Consider the following 20,246-nt stretch of genomic DNA (forward strand, 5'->3'; position numbering starts at 1 on the left):
GTAACGATTGTGCGGAGGACGACTGGCGCTTTAAAAATAGTGAATTCCGGTCAGCTTTTCAAATTAAAAGCACGACAAGCCATCGTTACTAGTTGATAAAAAATGATTTTTAATGCAAATCACGTTCAAATCACATAAAGTAGATAGACTGTCTTAATCCAGACTAACTTTTACAATCTACTACAACTGGTTCATAAAGTATTACAGGCAAATAACCGCACCTTGACCAGTCCAATATATACTCTAGGGTAATTCTAAAGCTTAATGACAACTTTGAGTTTTTAGAGGAAACAATCTGGATATTAAGATATAAATGTTCCAAATAATATAGAAGTGAGTTAACTAGCTGTGATCAGGATCACAAAATACGTTGTGTTGTGGCGAGAGACAAACTTGAGTTTAATTTGTTTGTGAGCAGTGGACCGTGATGATCCTAGAGCGGACACCGTCTTCAAACTGTTCAAAACGCAGAGCTCGTCTTTTAACAGGAACTAAAAAAATGTGCCCACATCACCCCCATTGTAGCTCATGTACACTGGCTGTCTGTTGATTTTAGGATTGATTTTAAGATTATTTTACTGACTTTTAAAGCACAACATGGACTTGCCCCTCTCTATATATCTCTGAGCTGTTATCCCCCTGAAAAAACCTGGATGCAGTCTGAGATCCTCTGGCAGTGCTCTGCTAGCTGTTCCAATGACCCGACTGAAAACCAACGGGGACAGGGGCCTCATGTACAAAGGGTGCGTATGCACAAAAACGTGGTGTACGCTCTTTTTTCAAAGTTCAGATGTATGAAGAGTGAAATGGACGAAATGTGCGGTGCCTCATGCCAACTTCATGGCTGGCGTACGCACGTTTCTACAGTGGTTGATTCTTGCGCAGATCCATACATATGGATATTTTTGTGCCTACAAACTTTTTCTGGATTTGAGCGTACACCATGTTTCAGAAGGAAATCCACGCAAGTCTTTGTACATGAGGCCCCAGGGCTTTTTCAGTCAAGACTCTTACACTCTGGAACAGCCTGCCAGAGGAGATCAGATTTGCAAAGTTGTTTTTTTTAATCGCTTCATTTTGCTTTGCACTTCTTGTTTTTATTTTATTGTAAGTTTTATTATTATTATTATTATTATTATTATTATTATTATTATTATTATTATTATTATTATTATTATTATTATTATTATTATTATTATCTTCCGACGATGCTTTTACTTTGAAAGATCGATGCGTTGGGTTGAAATATCACAGTCTATGGTTGAAATCCTGACGTTTCCACTGGATGACTGCTTCCTCCTAACTATTCCGGTTCCATGAGGGTTTTGAAGCAGCTGATTTCCGGCTCGGCTTTCGGTCGATTAACTTGTTATTTAGAAAATAGTCCTCATCTGTAGAGTAAAACAAAACTGACTCGATATTGGGGTGGAAGTTTATCGTTATTCTCTTCAAGTAATGACCAGACTGAAACGATTCGGACACCAGATGGAGAAGAAAACCCTCCGATAAGGAAGAGCTCAACTTAACGTATGGTTTCACCAGCTGACAGGTGAGGAGACATGCAAGACCGACAAAAATCTCTTCGTGGACGTATTGGTTTCAAACTATGAGAGAATTCAAATTAGTTTATCATTTGAGGTTAAGATTAAATAGTTTTAAAGAATGGGCTTAAGCTAAACAACATTAGCTGCCGTCGGTGGTTCTTATCTCCAATCCCATCAGCTGACAGTCAGCCACTACAGAGCTCTTAAACCAACACTCAGCTCATATACATTGTTATTGTTCTTTGTAAAGAAGACTTCGATCTAAGGTTCAAAGGTACACTATTAATTGGGCTGCTTTCAGGCGTCTGGCTGTATTAAGTATTCTGTAAAGGTTTCCAAACACACTGAACAGTTTACAGTCATATGAGAGGGTGGGTACAGGATGTAGAGGGTGCGAAACAGGAGGAATGAGAACTGGCTGACGACGATCATTTTCATGATTAGATAGATGGATATACTATTTCAGATCCATAGGTCCATATCAGGACAAGAGTAATATAAATTACTAAAAATAATTGAAATACATGTCCAGCATTCATTTTGATTAAAGCATAAATAGGCATATGTTCCAATGTTTCCAAAAGCAAGAAAAATACCTTGTGTCACTTAATGTGGGCTGAGTGAGCTCCCTTAAAATTTCAAGAACATTAAGTGGGTACGCATTTTTTTCTACTAAAAAATGGACGTGGAATTTTTGTATTTAGGTTACTGCTTTACAAACTACTTGGTAATTTCAGAGTCATGTATACTCCCAGCTTTGACCACATACGCAAAGCTGTTGCCCGTAGTGTTGACAACTGTTTTAGTTTTGTAAAGTAGGTATAGTTAGAGGTGTCAAAAGTATTCACATTCATTACTCAAGTAGAAGTATAGATAAAAGGGTTTAAAAAGACTTCTGTAGAAGTTGAAGTATCAACTCAAGCTTTTTACTCAAGTAAAAGTGTAAAAGTGTTAAAGTACTGGATTCAAAACTACTTAAAGTATAAAAGTAAAAGTAATGTAAGGGGGAAAAAATGCCATTAAGGACAAAAGCTTAGGCTGCGCCACAGACAGGGGCCTACAGTGCACTACAGTGCACTACCCCACCTCCCAAAAAGACATTTTTGTGAAGGCCATAATGACTATAATGTTATATTAATATGTTAATGTTGAAATATTTGGGTTGCACCTGTTTCAGCCGCGTTCATGCCCATTGAAAATGAACCCATTTGAAATCATACAATATAATAATAATAATAATTACTCCAGTAAAGTGTAGTTTCCCAAAATTTCTACTTAAGTAAGGTAATGAAGTATTTGTACTTTGTTACTTGACACCTCTGTTGATATAATATCATGAGATGACAACTAAGAGATATGAAAGGTGTTCCTCTGATTGAAAGGGCTGCCATGTATAGTTGCATGTCCATACAGACATCTGTAACCAGATACAAGGGACAGTCTGAGTTTCATTTAAAAGCTTTACATTTTTAAGAACATACTGCAGTCAAGCAGAGTATGTTGAGAATTATTATTTTTTGGTTCAAGTGTTTCTTTTCATTTTCATTAGGAGGGAGAAGTGTGTGAGATACCTCTACAATGTGGACAGATAAGCAGAGAGGAATCAGAGTTTCTCAGCAGGAGCTGCTCTGCAAGAATGCCTGTGGATATTATGGAAACCCTGCATGGCAAGGCTTCTGCTCCAAGTGCTGGAGAGAGAGAGCACGTCCGGCAACGGCTCAGAGACAAGAGACAAGGTAAACTGGAGGAGCACTATTATCATGACACTTTTGTCAGCTGTAATCAAACTGGCATGATATCAGTGTTTGGTTGGTGAGCAGATGGATTCTTGTAAAAACATTTAAAAAGCAACATCTAATGGAAACAAATGAGAAGGTAACCCTACAATAACTGCTAAATACTTGCTAAAAACTTTTGAATTTTAAGTACTAAATGGATACACAAGGATTACCACATTGATATTGAAATAATGGCCAACACATATAATAACTGAATATAAAACAAATCATCATCACACATGCTTGTTGATATAGCTAACTTTTAATGTAACATAGTCCAAACTATCACTTTAAGGCAATGAAAGTATTATTTTCAATCAAGTTGGAGTGACTAATGTTGTGTTGCCTTGTAGGCCAAGCAATGATGGAACTCCTCTCACCTTCTCCAAATTTGAGGAGAAGAAAAGTACAGAGAAAGGTCGTCGAATTAACACCATGAGGAGACTCTTCTGGGGCAGCCCATCGCCTCCAAAACGTCAAGGTAGTCCAATTCAGTTCAGTGTCCTTGACTTTACAGGATCAGCAAAGTATCTGCTGAATTATTATTTATTTTACCTCAGTGTAATAAACCCTATATCATTAACCACCACCAAGTCCTCTACACACTCTACTTTGATAAAGAACCAGTTACAAGAAAAACAACATATAAGAAAAGCAACAGATTTATTGAATCCATTTCAACACTTAAAACGTCCATGTTTTCATTAGCACAACGCCATTTTTGTCAAACTACCACTTTCATGAATGCTTCAATTAAAACATATTTATGTATTTGGGTGGAATAACACAAAATGGTATCCCCGCAGAGACTTCTGAGGGCTTTACAAATGTGTTAAAAGCCTTCCAGAGACTTGAACCCGGGGACTTCACCGGTTTCCTAAAGATACTTCGGAGCCCTTCCTCTCAGCGCTTGCAGTCCAGATGCACAGCTTTCCTCAACACAATGGAAGCTTACCATGTACTCACCTAATTAAATAATCTCATTACTCCTCACATTTGTATGTCACAGTTGTTCTGATAATGGATTATTTTCATCTTTACAGCATCTGCAGGTACAGAAGCAGTCAGATCTTGTGCAAGATTTCTTCCAGTCTTTTGCAGAATATTTTAGCAGTGAGTAGGAATTACTTTGACTCTTTTTGGACTGTGTTTTTAAAGCATAGTAGTATTGGATGACTTTTGAGTTTTGTTTTGTTTTGTTTATAGCTCTTCCCGAGACTCAAGTCACTCAGATAATGGAGCACGTAGAGAAGTTAATAATGACGAGACTGCACAAATGGGTTTTCTGCCACGACAGCTGTGATGATGAGCAGAAGGATTTAATTCTCCAAAGAAGAATCCGGTAATCATTATAATTAAAGTCATGCTGTTGTTAATAATCAAAGAATCAAAGCTAAAACCCTGCTTGACACTAATATGTTTTACTTTGCAGCTCCTTAAACTGGATAACTCCACAGATGCTGAGTGTGCCTTTTCCTGATAAACAGACCTCAGTCACAGGCGACCCGTTCCTGCCTGCCATAACAGGTAAATCACAGGTGCAAATCTAAAGAAATAATTGAACAAATTGGGAAGTTTATGTATTTGCCTCCTGGAGGAAATAAAAAAAAACCCAACAACATCAATTTAACAATAGATTGATGAAATTAACAAAATAACTATACAGTGTGTGAAATAATGAAGAGGCTTCATGTGACCAGGTGGATGAAGATGTTGGTTTAAAAATATATGCTTTGAGACAAGATTCCAGTGTGGTGGGCAGAGCAGCTGAAGGCTTCTAGTTTGAGAAAGATTTCCTGTAGGCAATCAGAGAGGGAAGTGGGCAGGAGGAAGGAGGTGTGCTTCGTGGACAGATCGAGCTGTGTGCCGTCAGCAGAACAATGGAAATTATGCTGATGTTTTTTTTGCTAGGTTTAGTTTGGGGCTTTTAAGCTGTTATTGGGAGGATAGGACAATTGATAAAGCAGGAAGCTAGGAGAGAGATTGGATAATTGCATGGGGTAAAGGGCCACAAGTTCAAATCAAACCCAGGCTGCATGGTTTGAGGACTATAGCCTCTGTACATAGGGTGTGCAATTTAACCACTAAGACAAAATGGCACCGGAATGTTAAATTGATGGAAGATATGGCCAAGAGAAAGATGGATGATAAATAGAAGGACACCCAGGGCAGAACCCTGCAGTGAGTGGAAATTCCTGGGACTTGATAGTTTTGAGTTGAATGAACTGAATGTGATGATAGAGGTAGGACAGAAACTAATGTAATGGTGTGTCAGTGATTTCAGAAGAGGTTAGTCTATCAAGGAGGATGTTATTGGAGATGGCATCCAAGGTCACACTGAGATCAAGGAGGATGAGAATAGCTAAAAGTCTGGGGTCAGCTGCCACCAGTAGGTTTTTAGTGATTTGTATCCAAGTTGTTCTGTGTTATACATGGGGTGGGAACCAGACTGGACTTGTTCATATAAGATATTGTTAGACAAGTGAGCATGAAGCAATTTTTTTTCTGAGGATTTTAGATAGAAAAGGTAAGTCAGAGATGGGACGAAAGTTTTTTATCTTGTTCGGGTCTGACTCTGCACCAAGTTTCTTAAGATGGGAGTTACGGGACAGACTTGAAAGATGAGGAGACCAGAGGTATGGAAGGATTGTATGATGTCAGTCATGAGGGTGGCCAGGTTTTCACCAAGACAATAGGAAGAGGGTCTAACAGCCAGGTAGATGGCTTGGATTTCCAGATGAGGTCAGATATTTCAACAACAGAGGGAAGTTTGAAACTCGAAGGTCAATGAGTGAGAGGGGGTGAGTGAACCAGAAAAGGGGAAATGTAGGTGTCAGGGGAAAGTTGCTGGTGGATCTTGTCTACCATGGCATGTCATTAAGGAGTAACAATAAGCAGTTGAGTACAGTTAACAGCAATAGAGTCTAGTGGTCATAGTATTATGTTGGCCGTGGTGGATTCATTATCTTGGACATGCCAGGCTAGATATTTTGGCTACATGTAGCGTTATGCTTCACTAACAATCATATTGGTATTGATATTCTTACTCTCTCTCTGTCAGAAAGCAACCATATTATGTCCTCTAAAATGTTAAGTGACTACTGTATGTTCATAAGACAAAGAAGTGTGTTATTTGTCAATTGTAAACGTAATCTTTCTCAATAAGTACACATTGATAATTTTTTTGGTATGTTGTCCTTGACTCTGTTTTTTAACAGCCATCATCGAAATGGATGCCAAAAGAGCACCTCAGGACAAACTTGCATGTGTGTCCAAATGCAGTCAACACGTCTTTGAAGCACTCTCCACCTCCAGCAGTGAGCCTGCTAATGCCGATGACTTCCTGTCAGCCCTGGTTTATGTGGTGCTAAAGGCAAATCCACCTCGCCTTCACTCCAACATGCAGTACGTGATACGTTTTGGTCTCCCTCACAGTCTGATGGCAGGAGAGAGCGGCTACTATTTCACAAACCTGGTATGTTTCTTGCACATTTACTCCTCTTGTTTACTCCACAGGATGAGGTCTGTTGAGCACTAATTCCTCTACCTGTGTTTTCTGTCTTTCAGTCTTGTGCAGTGGCCTTCATTGAAAAACTGGATGGACCAGCACTCAACCTCAGTCCAGAAGAGTTTGACGGCTACATGCTCCATCAGCGGGCTCCATCATCATCACAGGCTAGAAACAAGAGGCTGCAGATTGCAGGTGACACACAACACCTGTTGGAAGAGCTAAAAGGCAGACAGGAGAAGCTGGACCATGGGATGGATGCCCTCAACATGCAGCTGCAGGAGTGGGTCCAAGCAGTTAATTTTCAGCTGGATGAAGCAACAGCTCAGTTTGCTCTGGTACAGAAGGAGATAACAGCTCAGGCTGAGCTTTCACTGGTTTCATCATCCTCACCCCATGATGAATCACAGCAAGGGTTAAACAGGGAGCAGTCTGTGCTGGTGCTTGAGGATAAACATGCAGGACCAAAAGATACAGACTGTTAGCTATATAAAAAAACAAAAACAAATCTGGTACTTGACTTTTTTTAATCATCAGCACTAACTTTTGCAGGCAGCAAAACAAATAAAGATGTATTTTCCGATGCCACATTTGCACAAGTTCCCATCACAGAAACATGAAGGAAAAACATCTTGAAGAAGGTTGTATCACAGAGCACGCAGAAGTTTTTTAATGACTGTTTTGATACATGAGTTGCACTTGTATCCTGTTTGAAGGTGAAGGCCATATAAGCACATTCCCAGTTTTAGTAATAGCTGTGATCATAAGTAATATTTAAGCACTCAGGGTACTCAGCACTTCTGAATATGACCTAATGCTTTTGAAGGGCTAATACTCACTTTTTCAAATAGAGTACACCAGTGTGCCTGTTTGTAGACTGCTGTGAAATTCATAAATGTGTTACAGGAGAAATGTTAGATAACAAGTTGGGATGAATTCATTCGAGCATTATTTTCAGAGCAGTGTAACTGTTTCTATCAGCTGCCTACATTTTCTGTACAAAGATAACATATCTGGTGAAAAAGCTATTTAACAATACATTTTAACAGACAGGTTTTCAGAAGGTACTTGCAGTTTATAATTATTGAAGTGTTTCTAAAGAAATTATAGAAGTATATGTAATTATTATTTTATCAAATATGATATTAAAGATGACTTATATGATTAAACATTATGTGCCTGGCTGTTTTCCTTCATTTCAATACAAGATTCAAGATTCAAAGGTTTTTATTGTTAATTTCACCATATATATGAAAACATACAGAAAAATCGAGATGCTGTTTCTCTCTTCCAACTCTTAAATAGCCAAAATTTAAATAGACAGTGCAGGCAGTGCAGTATTGTGAAAACTTAAAATGGACAAATGTAAATGGATAATAGTGCAAATGATATTATTAAAGCTGCTGTGAGGAACTTTTAGCTTGTATTGATTCTGGCGCCCCCTTGTGGACAAAGTGATACCTCTTATCTCTTGCCCTGTACATGCAAAATAAGTGTCTTCAGAAAATAACCTCATCCTGTTGTCTTTGAACATTTAGATTTATCACACAATGTGGTTATTTGCAATGAAAACAAACAAAAAAAGGTGTTTCTAAAGCGAGATGTCAATCACCTGTTCTGACACCTACCCCCTCAGAGCAGTTTCAGGCATTAAAACAACAACAGAGAAGGTATCAGTGTTGTTGTAGATGGTCTTGTTTGCTTTTGAGGGTCATAAAGAGGCTTCAGTATCAGTTTCAGTCTGTTTCTCAGCCAGTTAAAAACTCCTCATAGTGCCTTTAAGGTGCAAACATTATTGGAGATAAAGTGGATGGTTTAATGTGCAAAAGCAGCTGAGGTAGAGTCCCTGTATGTTGTCGGTAAGTCACAGTCCAGGGGGCAAAGGGGGGAGGTAGTGAATGGAGTTCAGCATCCTGACATCGAAGATGTGCAGTTGTAGTCGCTGCACCACTGGACCAGTTTGCTCGTCTCTTTTCTGTAGTTGGCCTCATCGTTGTTGGTGATGAGGCCCACCACCGTAGTATCGTCCGCAAACTTGACGATGTGGTTGGCGCGTTTAATTTATGAGCAGACAATTGATTGTAGAACATGGGACCTGCTGATTTATTTGTTACACAAAGTGAAACCGCAGTTGACACAAGTATGAAAAAAAAAGTTAAAGTATGGTTCTTTCCAAGATGGTTATCATATGATCATGGATGACTTTAACAGAGCTTAAATATGTGAGTATTTAGTCATTCAATTTTGTGTTGGGAGGATGTACCTGTGTGTTTAAAATATTTTTTTTGCCAGTCCCTGTTTTATGTATATTTATGCCTCGGTGAATGTCTAAATTAAAACAAAATTTAAATAAGCAGTTAGAATACATTATGTTACTTAGACAATACCGGTGGTAGACAGTAACAAAGTAAATTTACTTGAGTACTGTACTTAAGTACATTTTTTGAATATCTGTACTTTAATTGAGTATTATTTTTTGGGGGAACTTATTACTTTTACTCCACTACATTCAGGAGACAATTATTGTACTTTTTACTCCACTACATTTCTATCAGTGTTCTAGTTACTCACTACATTTGCTTTGAAGTCAGCTCATGAATTTCCTTCTCTTTTCTGAAATCTGATCCCTCGGTTGAACGTAGAGCAAACACAGAGCAGATTTCACTCAGATCAGGCCAATTATTTAGATATGGTAATGATGGCTATAATTTTCCACCTGAGCACCCATGGTCATATCTTCAGCCTATGTTAGAGGTTTTTTTGAAATGAAGAATGATACGTATCATTTGAAATGTTCTCCCTGTTTCCCACTCTGCCCAAACATACAAACACTCACAGTCCAACCTGAGAAAGCGTGCTGAGCTACGTAACATTTGTTTCATTCCAGATGAATATTTCAAACTAAGTTGTCTGTACTTGGAGTAACTTAGTTGCTGTTTTTATTCCTTGGTATAGTTTTTAGAGATTTCAAGTAATGGTTTCTAAATAAACATGATGTAACAGAATGTACTCCTGTGTATTCTTGACTGCACTCATGTATTTTGAAAATACAATGTTTAGAGATTTTTTAAGAAGTACTTTGAATACTTAAGTCTTTTTTAAAAGCAAGTACTTCAGTACTTTAACTCAAGTCATAATTTGACAGAACAACTTTCACTTGTATTGGAGTAATATTGGAACTGAAGTATCTATACTTTGACTTAAGTAATGAAGCTGTGTACTTTGTCCAACGCTGGACAATACTTGCTTTATCTTCAAGGTTGATTTGGAAGCACTTATCTTAGTTTGCAATCTCTCGTAGTCGTCCAGTTGGGGGCAGTAACGAGCCCCAATGCCATTAAACCACAGAAGAGGCCTTACGTCACAGATTTCAGCGTCATACCGGAAGTACGCTCTGTTGTTTTGCTTTCACAAGCTGTAAACAGCCATGAAGATAGCAGAGGAAAACAGTTCTGGAAAGTCTGAAATAACAATGGATGACGTAAAAAATCTAATGGAAAAGAAAGATGAGATTGAAGAGCAGATTAAAGCCTATTACGATGTTCTGGAAGACGTAAGTTTATCTCACCGATCAGTCATTAATGCAGACAGCGCGTGGCTTTCTCAAACTCATGATGGTGTATGTAGTTCAATGTTTACTGTGCTTCTTACCTGACAGCAAGGTGTGGGAGTCGAAGGTCCCCTGGTTGACGAAGAAGGCTTTCCTCGAGCAGATGTGAATTTATACCAGATAAGGGCAGCAAGACACAATATCTCATGTAAGCAGTGGCGTTTTTCTTTCTAGTGCTTTCTTTTATAGAAAGTTACGGTAAGGCAATCTAAACTTCCTTTAACCCACTTCTTCTTATTATGAAGATTCAGGTAATTGCTTCCTAATTTTGTTATAGTAACTGTAAGTCAATTGTATGAGTTAAACAGAGTTTTTATCAAGCTTGGACTGATTGTATTTTTAAAAGCAATACCAGCTTATTCTTGTAAAAAGCGTATGTGGGCGTGTTTCAAATGATTATCTTCACTTTTAATAGGCCTGCTAATTTTACTTTTCTGTAATGTTTATAATTTTATTATGTTAAATGTAAGACAACTGTGTTATATACCCGTTACAAATTGCTCTTGAATCGACTGATTAAGTAGTCATTGCAGCTCTGTATAAAAATGTAAGCCTTTTGAGTTAATGCCAAGACATTGTCATTTTTAATGTAATGTTTTAATAATTTCTTTCAGGCCTGCAGAATGATCACAAGGCCATCATGGCAGAGATAGAAGAAGCTCTGCACCTGCTGCATGCTCGAGAGAAAGCCAAGCGAGAGCAGGATGAGGCAGAAGCTCAGGATGAGGCAATGGAGCAGCAGATCACCCTTCCTCCCCCCTTTGCACGAGTGGATGCTGTGACCCAAGGCTCCCCTGCCTGTGGAGCTGTGAGTGATGTGAACTTAGTTTTCTAATTTGCAGTTGTTTAATATAACGCCTCACATTCCATCAGAGGTAGTGTGTTTGTGGTTAAACTATTTTTGTTGTTTCCCTGAAGGGGCTCAGAGTTGGTGATGAAGTCATTGAGTTTGGGTCTGTGAACACGGGGAACTTTCAGAACCTGCAGAACATTGCCTCTGTAGTACAACACAGTGAAGGGGTAAGATACTGACTTGATGTGCAGCTGCTTGTGTTTTTGGTGCAGTAAAAAAACACATTTTGATGTACATCGTGTGACAGTTGGCACTTTATTGTGTTGTGGAAATTGAATTTTTAAATGCAATTTGAGGTGGAAACACCAAAATGACATCACTGCCTTCAATATATATTTTTAACAGATTTGAGGTTAATAAATGGCTTCACTTTCTGTCAATAAATAATTACATTTGATTTATATAATTAAATTATCCCATGCTTAACTGGTAATCAGTTGTAATCAAGTAACTTATTTTCCCTTAATTGGCTTCCACAGGTTAATTTTTGCTAAACCTTAAATTAATTACTTAATGTTTTGTCCTGTCTTGTTCTCACACAGAAACCATTACGTGTCACAGTAATCCGGGACGGCCAGAAAGCTCAGATGAGCCTGACTCCACAGCGATGGTCAGGCAGGGGTCTGTTGGGGTAGGTACTACAGTGATGTAATTGAATAGAGGTAGAAGAGTACATATGCTGATATCAACAGCTCACATAAAGAAGTGGCTGAGTGGCTGTGAGTGATATGTGTAAATATGAATCACTTGTGCAGGTGTTTGACAAATACTGTAAAAACTACATTTAGCTTTTATTACAGTCCCCTAAAAGATGTATGCATTCAGGATTTTCAAACTCTGTCGGTATTGCAAGATGTTAAGATGTTACTTGTTTTCTCTTTCAGATGCAACATTGTTCCAATCCATTGATAATTGTTGTGGCATCTGAAGACCTCCATTTATGAAATGCTTCCTCCTCTTACATTACCCATGGATGGTTTCAAACAGACTTTGTACATACTGCTGACATTTCCATCCAATGAATTTATTAAGTACTTCTGTAAGAGAACTCACACAAAGTTTACAGATTAAAGTTAAGTTAACATTGCTTTCTTACACTCCTCTTACAGGAACCTTTCATGGACTGCTGACTTTTAGAGTTAATGCTCTCAGTAGCAATGATCGGCTCAGCAAATGTCATTGCAGTTGGCCCTTTTTCAGTACTTGATATGTTTTGGCTAAGTGGCTATTTTGCTTAAGTAATACCACTTTGGATTATTGGGGGGTCAAACAGGATTTACATGATAAAATCTATGTCAAACTTTAATAGTTTAAATATCTTGCAGTGGACGGGTGATGAACTTACATGAAAGGAAATGACTGGAGGCTTTGGAAAATCATTTGTTTAACTCTGGTACTGCCATCAATAAAAACTTGTTTTCAACCCTGTAGAAGAAAAATGCCCTATTTTCATGTCATTCCATGCGTAGGCACAAATTTGTTTTGAGTGAATTCCCATGATTTTCTTAAAGATTAATAAATCTTTACTTGTTGAAAGCACTTATTTCCATCTCTACAAATTGCGGGGATTTGGTGAAGAATAATTGAATTATCAAAATACATCTGTGTGAATAATTAAAGCATTTTAAAAAAGCAATTCCTGAGAAAAGAACGTGTTGTTTTTTTTATTTCATAAAAATGAAAATCACAAATATACTGAAGGTTTGTACTAGGGTATTTTGGGTGAACTTTGAAGCTCTTGAACGGAGACTGGCATTAAGTACTATACTGAAAGCAGTTCTTAGTACAGTCTCAACATCTATGATTACATATATAGTCATTTTTGGTCTGGTCAACATGATCATATGCCCAAGGGCATTTCTAGGTTGTCCTTAGTCTAGTTTCAAACCATACAAAAGTATCCAAAAGGAAACTAACTATATCCACATGACAGTGTGATTCCTGCAGCCATCATGTGGCCTGCTTAAGTTTCTTCTTTTTGGGCTTGACCATCTGTGGAAGTTGAATTTTGAAGGCAGTCCTGAAAATAAAAAGATATGTCATCACAATTATGAATAAAATAAAGGAGAAATCAATTCCTTATTTAAGATGTTCACCAACAATAGTTCAGAGGAAATGGGAAGTTGTCTGATTCAATGTATTGCATGATGAAAATAAGACTCACTCGCAGGTTGTGCAGATTGGGCTGAAGTTGCAGAATACTTCAAGAGAAGACAAGAGAAGGCATCATTATGAAAACGAATTGCAACTGCAACGTTTGCTAGTATAATACAGATTGTTATCATGTTCCTTGTTGATGAGGATCAGACTCACTTGACAGACAAACTGAGCACACATAACCAATCTCTATAAGGTTACGATGGCAGAAGCATGCCGCTCTGTAGTCCACATGCGCAGGGGGCGGCAACATTAGCTGTGAGCGCTGCTCCGAGTCAGGCAGGAACACCCACTGTATTAGAAATAAAACAACTTTTTAGCTAACGATCAAATCAACTAAACTTTCAGAAGAATAGAAAGGGTTTATCTGCCTGTAAAGCTGTGAGATGTGTGAAATTTACTTCTGTTTCTGGTAGTTGTTTAGTATAAATTATCACAACTCTTTAAAGGTAAAACATGTAAGTAGTTTTTGTCTGTGTTATAATTTTACTTTCATTTTTTCCCACATGGGCTCCTTTTGAGTGTAGCTCTGGGAACACTGAGAACTTTCAGCTGCTTTTATTAGTCCATCAATAAATCAAATGTTTATCATTTGGAAACTGTATTTTGTTGTTTAGACTGAATTGTTTTGTGATGCAGTTTACGGTAGAAAGACTCACCAAAAGGTACTGTGCCAATGCAAGCTTTTGTGGTATCTTGAGATATAATCCTCCAGTTATGTCACAAGCCTGTCACACAAACAGGGTTGAAAAACTAGGTCTCGATAGCAACATTAATACAAGATAGAAACAAATTATGGTGATATGAAAGCAACTTAACGTGAATGTTTATCTAAATTGTTCTACAAGCTACAAAGTCTGAAAATGTACCTGTTGAAGGAGACCTGAGTCTGAGTCCAACACACAGGCATCTATCAGGATGTTCTGTTTAAAAAAAACACAAAATTAAAGTGATATTTCTTTTTAATAAACATGTCCCAAAATACAATCAGAGGAGAGAAAAAGTAAAATTGACTATTTTACCTGCTTCTGGGCAGCAAAAATGACATTCATGAAGTTCATGTACTGGCGGGCACAGTCCTCTGCTGCTTTTATCACCTGAGCAGTGAAATACAGAGGCTGTGTTCACAATCACAAGAATAATGATGCACTAGTTTCCATAAAATGAGACCATTTAGGATTTACCAATATCCTTGACTTTATCTCCTGTCCAACTGTAAAGAGAGAAAAAATACATTACAAACAATAGTAAGAAAATAATCAGAAGTCATTTAACAGTATTTTCTAGCTAATAAATAAAGGCACATAATTACCCTCCTGTTCTTTTGACACCCTGTGAATATCTGAGTGTGAAGGGATTAAGTCTGCATACAGTGATCACCATAAAGAAGCATACAAAAATATCAAAATCTTGTTATAAAGGAAAGTAAATCACTCATTAATTTGTGTAGATTTATTCTTTAAGTAGCATTCCTTTCTTTAAGCTTTTCTGAATTAAAAGTCATCTTTATGTCATAAATGATCAAACTAATCAAACCGTTTTTATTGAAAGGATACAGCATAGAGCTTTGGCGAGAGATCCAGCCAGCAGAGTATCAGTTGAATTCCCCCTCACTTCAGCTTTAATAACATAGGCACAAGAAATTTGAATAAGTCATCGTTTAACATCTGAGGACAAAAACATAAATAAAAAGCATCATAACAATGAAAGTAACCAAATGAATTTGCCACAACTATGATGACAACCCCTGTCAATTCAATCTGCTGTACAGTGTATGTAACACAAAACCAGACTTACTTTTTGACATAACACTCCTAATCTCGTCAGCAATAAGGTTATTGGCGACTGAAAGGAGCTCATACTTCCCATCCCCACTGGAGGATGCATCCTCTCCACTGCCGTCCCCGCAATTCCAGCTCTTAGTGGGAAACACGAAGTGACTAAAATAAAGGACACAACACAGATTTGTGTATAAGACAGAAGCCATACATGTAAACAGCTTTGAACTAGATGGTTTGATGCAGTTGATGTAGTGGCAAAGAAAGAAGACGTCAAGCGATAACTTAAATGCCAAATGTAAGGACTCCTTGATAAAACTGCATACAAGTTACACAATTTTAGGAGGAATGTGAGTTAGTTATACATTTTGAGGAGCAAAAATCCAACAAAAAATGTAAGTTTCAAATGATCGTAACTATTTGCTTCCACAGTTGATTGCATAGCTACCTGTCTTGACAGTGGCTTGCAATGACAGCCAGCTTGTTTGTCCTTGCCATGGCCATGTGGGAGTTTCCCATCACCATGACTGCATCCACACACTTGGACAGGGTGAACTGGACAGAGACAAGAAGAAAGTTTTGTTTAGCCTCAGCATCATTTAAAAAAATACACAAAAGTTATATCCAACACAAAGTAACTACCTCTGGTTCACGCTGAGCTTGCTGCCCCCACCATATCGGGTTTACATCCACGACGATGACCAGCAGATTGGTTTCATCCTCTAAAGACAGAAAACGATTAAACATTAGCTATGCTCGGAGACCTGTTTTTAAGTCAGAGTACAAAACAAGGCCGGCAGGTTGTGAAAAAAATAGCTTTTATTTTTTATAAAAAGGAAGCTTTTGTTTTATTTTCATCACACAGACTGAGTATGACATACCTGATGCCATCACGGAGAGAAATTAGTCTGAAACTCAGGATAGCCAAAAGTGAATCCTGGAGCTTTATTATCTATAAGCTTCCATCTGAGCGCTGAAACTTCAGACAATCTCCACAAAATTGAATCCGTTTTTAGTGCTGGTATTCCCACCATCAACAGTGTAATAAAATCGACGATATTCATGTAACAGGCTGCCTTTTTGATTGTGTTAGCCACCACTACATGCTCCAATAGACTGTGCGCCACAATAGCGCCTTAGTGCGTCATTAAGCTGCGACATGTTGTAGTTCTCTTCTTCTCTTTTTGTTTTTCCATCCATGACACGCGGTTTACTGTTGCCACCTACGGGCCGTCTTCCATAACTCACTTCAGCTGTTTCTGCCTGCTTAGACTTGATCATTTTATACAGTCTGTGGACTTGATTAAACAATGACTCATATATTTTCCATGAGTAGTAAAGTTGCTTTCAGTGTCTACCGTAAGCTAACGAACAGAACATTTACCCACAAATGTATTGAAACTGTCCAAAGCAATTTATACACAGACAAACCACTCCTGTTCTGTTCATATTATTAAGTGTTGTATTATTAAGTTGTTCTTACTGTAATAGAATAGAACGCCTTTATTGTCATTGCAACAAGTACAACACAATTGAAAGGTGCAGTCCTCATTTGGTACCATTTAAAAGAGATACAAACAATCAATGTACAAAAAGTAATAAATACAGGAATAAAAAAAAAACACTGTCATACACACACAACATACTAATCAATCACGGAGCAGCAAAGTTCACACTTGCGAGTAAATTTTTTCCCAGTCTTATTATTGCACAGTTTATGTTATCATTGCACTTGTGTATTGCACTTGACTATATTGCACAAAGTCACTATTAAAAGAAATGCTCAAACAGTGTTGAGAGCAGTAATGGCTCTTGCATAAAAACTACCAAGAGAAGCCATGACAATTAGATGACAGGTATTATACTTAACTTGAGAGCTTCCATTTTGTTACTCTGTTTAAATTGCCCAGATTTCGAGATTTCAGAAGACTAGATTTTAAAACACTACATTTGATGACATTTAATACTATTGTGGTTGGTTGTAACAGAGCTAATCCTTACTAGTTTATTCTTCATAAACTCACTAAAAGCATGTGTTTTTCTACTGAAATGGTTTTAGATTCTAGATTTAGATCAGCAAAGTCGGTAGTAACTATGGATTTCATCAAATGTAGTGTAGTAAAATCTAGTCTTCGGAAATCTCGAAATCTGGGCAATTTAAGCAGAGTAACAAAATGGAAGCACTCAAGTGAAGTACAATACCTGTCATTTTATTGTCATGGTTGCTCTTGTTAGTGGTGTTTGGACAACTTACAACTTTATCATGTCAACAGTTGGTCAAGAATTGTGAAACTATTTATTTCTGTCACAGTTCAAACCAGTGTGAGTTAATAAGTTCATTAAAAGGTAAGTGACTGTACTTATAAATGATGTAATCGTACACCAAATGCCATCATATACACATTTTGGGCAAGGCTATAATTTATGGTTGTTTTTCCATTTCAGTAATCTGACAGTTATTTCCTGATCGATTGTTTGGATTATGCAATGTTTGAAATTAATATTAAATACAATTAAAAATACAGCTTGAAACCATTTATAAGTGCTTGCTGATACCAGCTATGAAATGGCTTTTCAAACCAAAGTCTATATTTAGAAAATTTATAAATGACTCAAACAAAATCCAGCAAAACCCCCCCCCCCAAAAAACACATAAACTACAAAATTGGATTGATTTGTGCTTAATAAATAACATCAATGATAATTACAATTATCATTGAGGATACCCTTTCTGCAGGTGATAAATGGAGCAATACTTTTTTTTATAATAAATCACGTTAATAATCAACCAGTTACTCTAATGAGACCTCCATTGCATAATTTTACAGAACAAAACAGAGGTATCTGAACTTCAACTCCTTTATTGTATATGCAAATATTTTCAGAAAGGTGCAAAACAATCTGATCAGAGCCCTATGATTCATATTAGACTGAAGTGGTGAAAAAAAATAGCTGTGAATAATGATAAATGACATTGACATCATAATAATATTCCTAATGAAAAATGGTGGTTAGAAACCCCAATGTTGGATAGTATTTTTAGTTTATTTTGAATAAGCTGTAATAATCTTCATAAATGCCATCAGAGCAAGAACAAATGATCCAACATGTAAACAGAACAAAACTCTTGGTTTCCAGTTGAAGCAAAAATCATTCTGTAACTTCTGTTTAGTCCTTTACCCATCTTACACCGCAATCACTTGTACATAGTTCCTCAATAGTTTTTATGGATATAAAACTATGAGATTATGGTAAATTGATTCCAGCTATATTTATTACAATAACAGTTGTGTAAAACATATCCAATGGACTGGTGATATGCTGTAAACATACCTCCCCAAAACTTCCCTGAAGAATTTCAGTGTTCTTGGTTGATCAATCCCTGAGTGTTAGTCTATTTCCTGGGCTCGGGTTTATGACGGGCCTTTGGGAACAAAGACCTGTATTTCTCAGTTTGGTAGACATCTGACTCGATGGCCTTGCTGCTTTCATTTAGTGTTACAAACACATCTCCGTTGACCTCAGTGACCTTGTGAATTCTCTGTTTGACACCCTTGGAGCGCCAGTGTGTTCTCAGGGGTCTTGCTGTAGGATCGTCCACAGCCTGATAAAGTCCTTCACCTTCTGCCAGTGTGATCTTATACTTGTGCCATGGACACACGATGCACAGCAATCCATTAAACTCCTGCAGGTTAGAAAGAAAACACTGTGGCATAAGGCCAATGCACCTCTATTATATTGCAGTACTCAGAGAAAATAGAACTAACTTACCTCAATGTCTCCATTCTGAAGTGCGCCACCTGAATCTGTGGATAATAGGGGTAATTTAAAGAGTTGTGTTTATCATTTTGTGTTTTTGATCGTATATTAATTAAAGAAAGTAGATCATTATAGCTGTTTATGTATTATCAAAATCAACAACCATAGACACTGTGCTTACGGTAGCAATGCATGTCCATTGCATGAAGCTGTCCCTGGTGGTACAGGACCAGAATATCTCTGCATCCGTTCACCAGCTTGGTCACACGCCCTGCTTTCACAATGTCCTCCTTCCTCCCAATGTAGTGAAGGGCAGGGGGAGGTGAGGAAGATGAGGGAGGTGGGGAAGAAGAGGATGAAGTAGTATCCTCCTCAGAAGACATTTTGACCTCCTCTTAAGGGATGTCTGGATGTACTGTATAGAAATAAATGTAAAAAAAAAATGTTTTCATCTTTTGGTCATGACTGAATAGACACAAAGTAATAAATAGACATAGGCATAACAGACCTATTATGATCTCCTCCTTGTGGAAGAGTTCAAGTTTATGACAATAGAAGAAGAGAAAAGAAGCGAAGGGGACAACAACAGTTGCAGAAGCAGTAAAATATTATAAAAAAAAGGCCTCATTAAGGCTATCAGTGAATTTGTATTACAGTTCTTGCACGTTTACAGTTTACACGCTAAAACTAAATCTACTCACCTTTTCGATCCCCAGTTTACATCTCTGACAGTGAAGAGTCCATCGAGTTCTGTAGAATGAATGGACCTTGCAGCCTAACAACTGGTGGCTGATGGATGAAATCAGGCTGCGTGTTTGAGGAGAAACGTGAGACTGAATGTATAAATATCTATATTTATCTGGACTAGTATCACAATGAAAAATGTACACAAAACGGCGTCAGCGTGTCAAGAGAGTCAGCAGTTTCAAAAAAGGTTTTAGGAAGAGCCAATGTTGTGTGTCACCTCCAATGTTGTCCCCAGTGACACGCGGACTAATCAGCAAGTTCCTCTTTTTAGTAATATTTGGTGGGTGAAGCATTCACGAGGAAATAAATGAACAAGTTAGAAATAAATAAGTAAAGAAAGAAACGAATGGATGAATAATGAAACAAACAAATAGCTATGTGTTTGAAATGTTCTTATCAGTATTATTATTATTATTATTTATAAGAATAAAAGTAATACTTCTGATACTGCTACTACTGCTAATAGCCTACTCTTACTACTACTACAAATAATAATAGTTTATTATTATTAT

At 37.5% G+C, this 20,246-nt stretch overlaps 4 protein-coding genes across 5 annotated transcripts; 2 read left to right on the plus strand and 2 right to left on the minus strand.

The window, feature by feature from the left end:
- The first annotated feature begins 1,263 nt into the window (after positions 1-1,263).
- LOC117818262 (rab5 GDP/GTP exchange factor-like) lies at positions 1,264-7,338 on the plus strand. Its single transcript, XM_034691041.1, has 9 exons — positions 1,264-1,549; positions 3,094-3,280; positions 3,676-3,803; positions 4,129-4,280; positions 4,366-4,435; positions 4,529-4,664; positions 4,755-4,849; positions 6,541-6,797; positions 6,890-7,338. The coding sequence occupies exons 2-9, from the start codon at positions 3,123-3,125 to the stop codon at positions 7,313-7,315; spliced, it is 1,422 nt and encodes a 473-aa protein (XP_034546932.1). The 5' UTR covers positions 1,264-1,549; positions 3,094-3,122; the 3' UTR covers positions 7,316-7,338.
- Positions 7,339-10,192: 2,854 nt separating this feature from the next.
- Positions 10,193-12,832, plus strand: psmd9 (proteasome 26S subunit, non-ATPase 9). The gene is made up of 6 exons (XM_034691043.1): positions 10,193-10,383; positions 10,489-10,588; positions 11,055-11,248; positions 11,359-11,460; positions 11,836-11,924; positions 12,178-12,832. Exons 1-6 carry the CDS (start codon positions 10,258-10,260, stop codon positions 12,200-12,202), a joined length of 636 nt encoding a protein of 211 aa, XP_034546934.1. The 5' UTR covers positions 10,193-10,257; the 3' UTR covers positions 12,203-12,832.
- Positions 12,833-12,929: 97 nt separating this feature from the next.
- On the minus strand, positions 12,930-16,387 carry gtf2h3 (general transcription factor IIH, polypeptide 3). The gene is made up of 13 exons (XM_034691042.1): positions 16,110-16,387; positions 15,871-15,950; positions 15,677-15,783; positions 15,248-15,390; positions 15,007-15,069; positions 14,763-14,792; positions 14,635-14,663; positions 14,473-14,547; positions 14,320-14,373; positions 14,110-14,178; positions 13,607-13,742; positions 13,458-13,494; positions 12,930-13,313 (listed from the first exon to the last, which is right to left on the minus strand). Exons 1-13 carry the CDS (start codon positions 16,117-16,119, stop codon positions 13,244-13,246), a joined length of 903 nt encoding a protein of 300 aa, XP_034546933.1. The 5' UTR covers positions 16,120-16,387; the 3' UTR covers positions 12,930-13,243.
- A 329-nt stretch (positions 16,388-16,716) lies between these two features.
- On the minus strand, positions 16,717-19,965 carry LOC117818265 (Rieske domain-containing protein). Of its 2 annotated transcripts, none has more exons than XM_034691044.1 (4): positions 19,689-19,965; positions 19,151-19,402; positions 19,000-19,034; positions 16,717-18,913 (listed from the first exon to the last, which is right to left on the minus strand). In XM_034691044.1, the coding sequence occupies exons 2-4, from the start codon at positions 19,368-19,370 to the stop codon at positions 18,623-18,625; spliced, it is 546 nt and encodes a 181-aa protein (XP_034546935.1). In that variant the 5' UTR covers positions 19,371-19,402; positions 19,689-19,965; the 3' UTR covers positions 16,717-18,622. The 2 variants fall into 2 exon arrangements, with proteins under 2 accessions (XP_034546935.1, XP_034546936.1); XM_034691045.1 differs by having other exon boundaries at positions 17,423-18,913; positions 19,169-19,402.
- Positions 19,966-20,246: the final 281 nt, after the last annotated feature.

This window comes from Notolabrus celidotus, chromosome 9 (assembly GCF_009762535.1).
Source record: "Notolabrus celidotus isolate fNotCel1 chromosome 9, fNotCel1.pri, whole genome shotgun sequence".
NCBI lineage: Eukaryota > Metazoa > Chordata > Actinopteri > Labriformes > Labridae > Notolabrus > Notolabrus celidotus.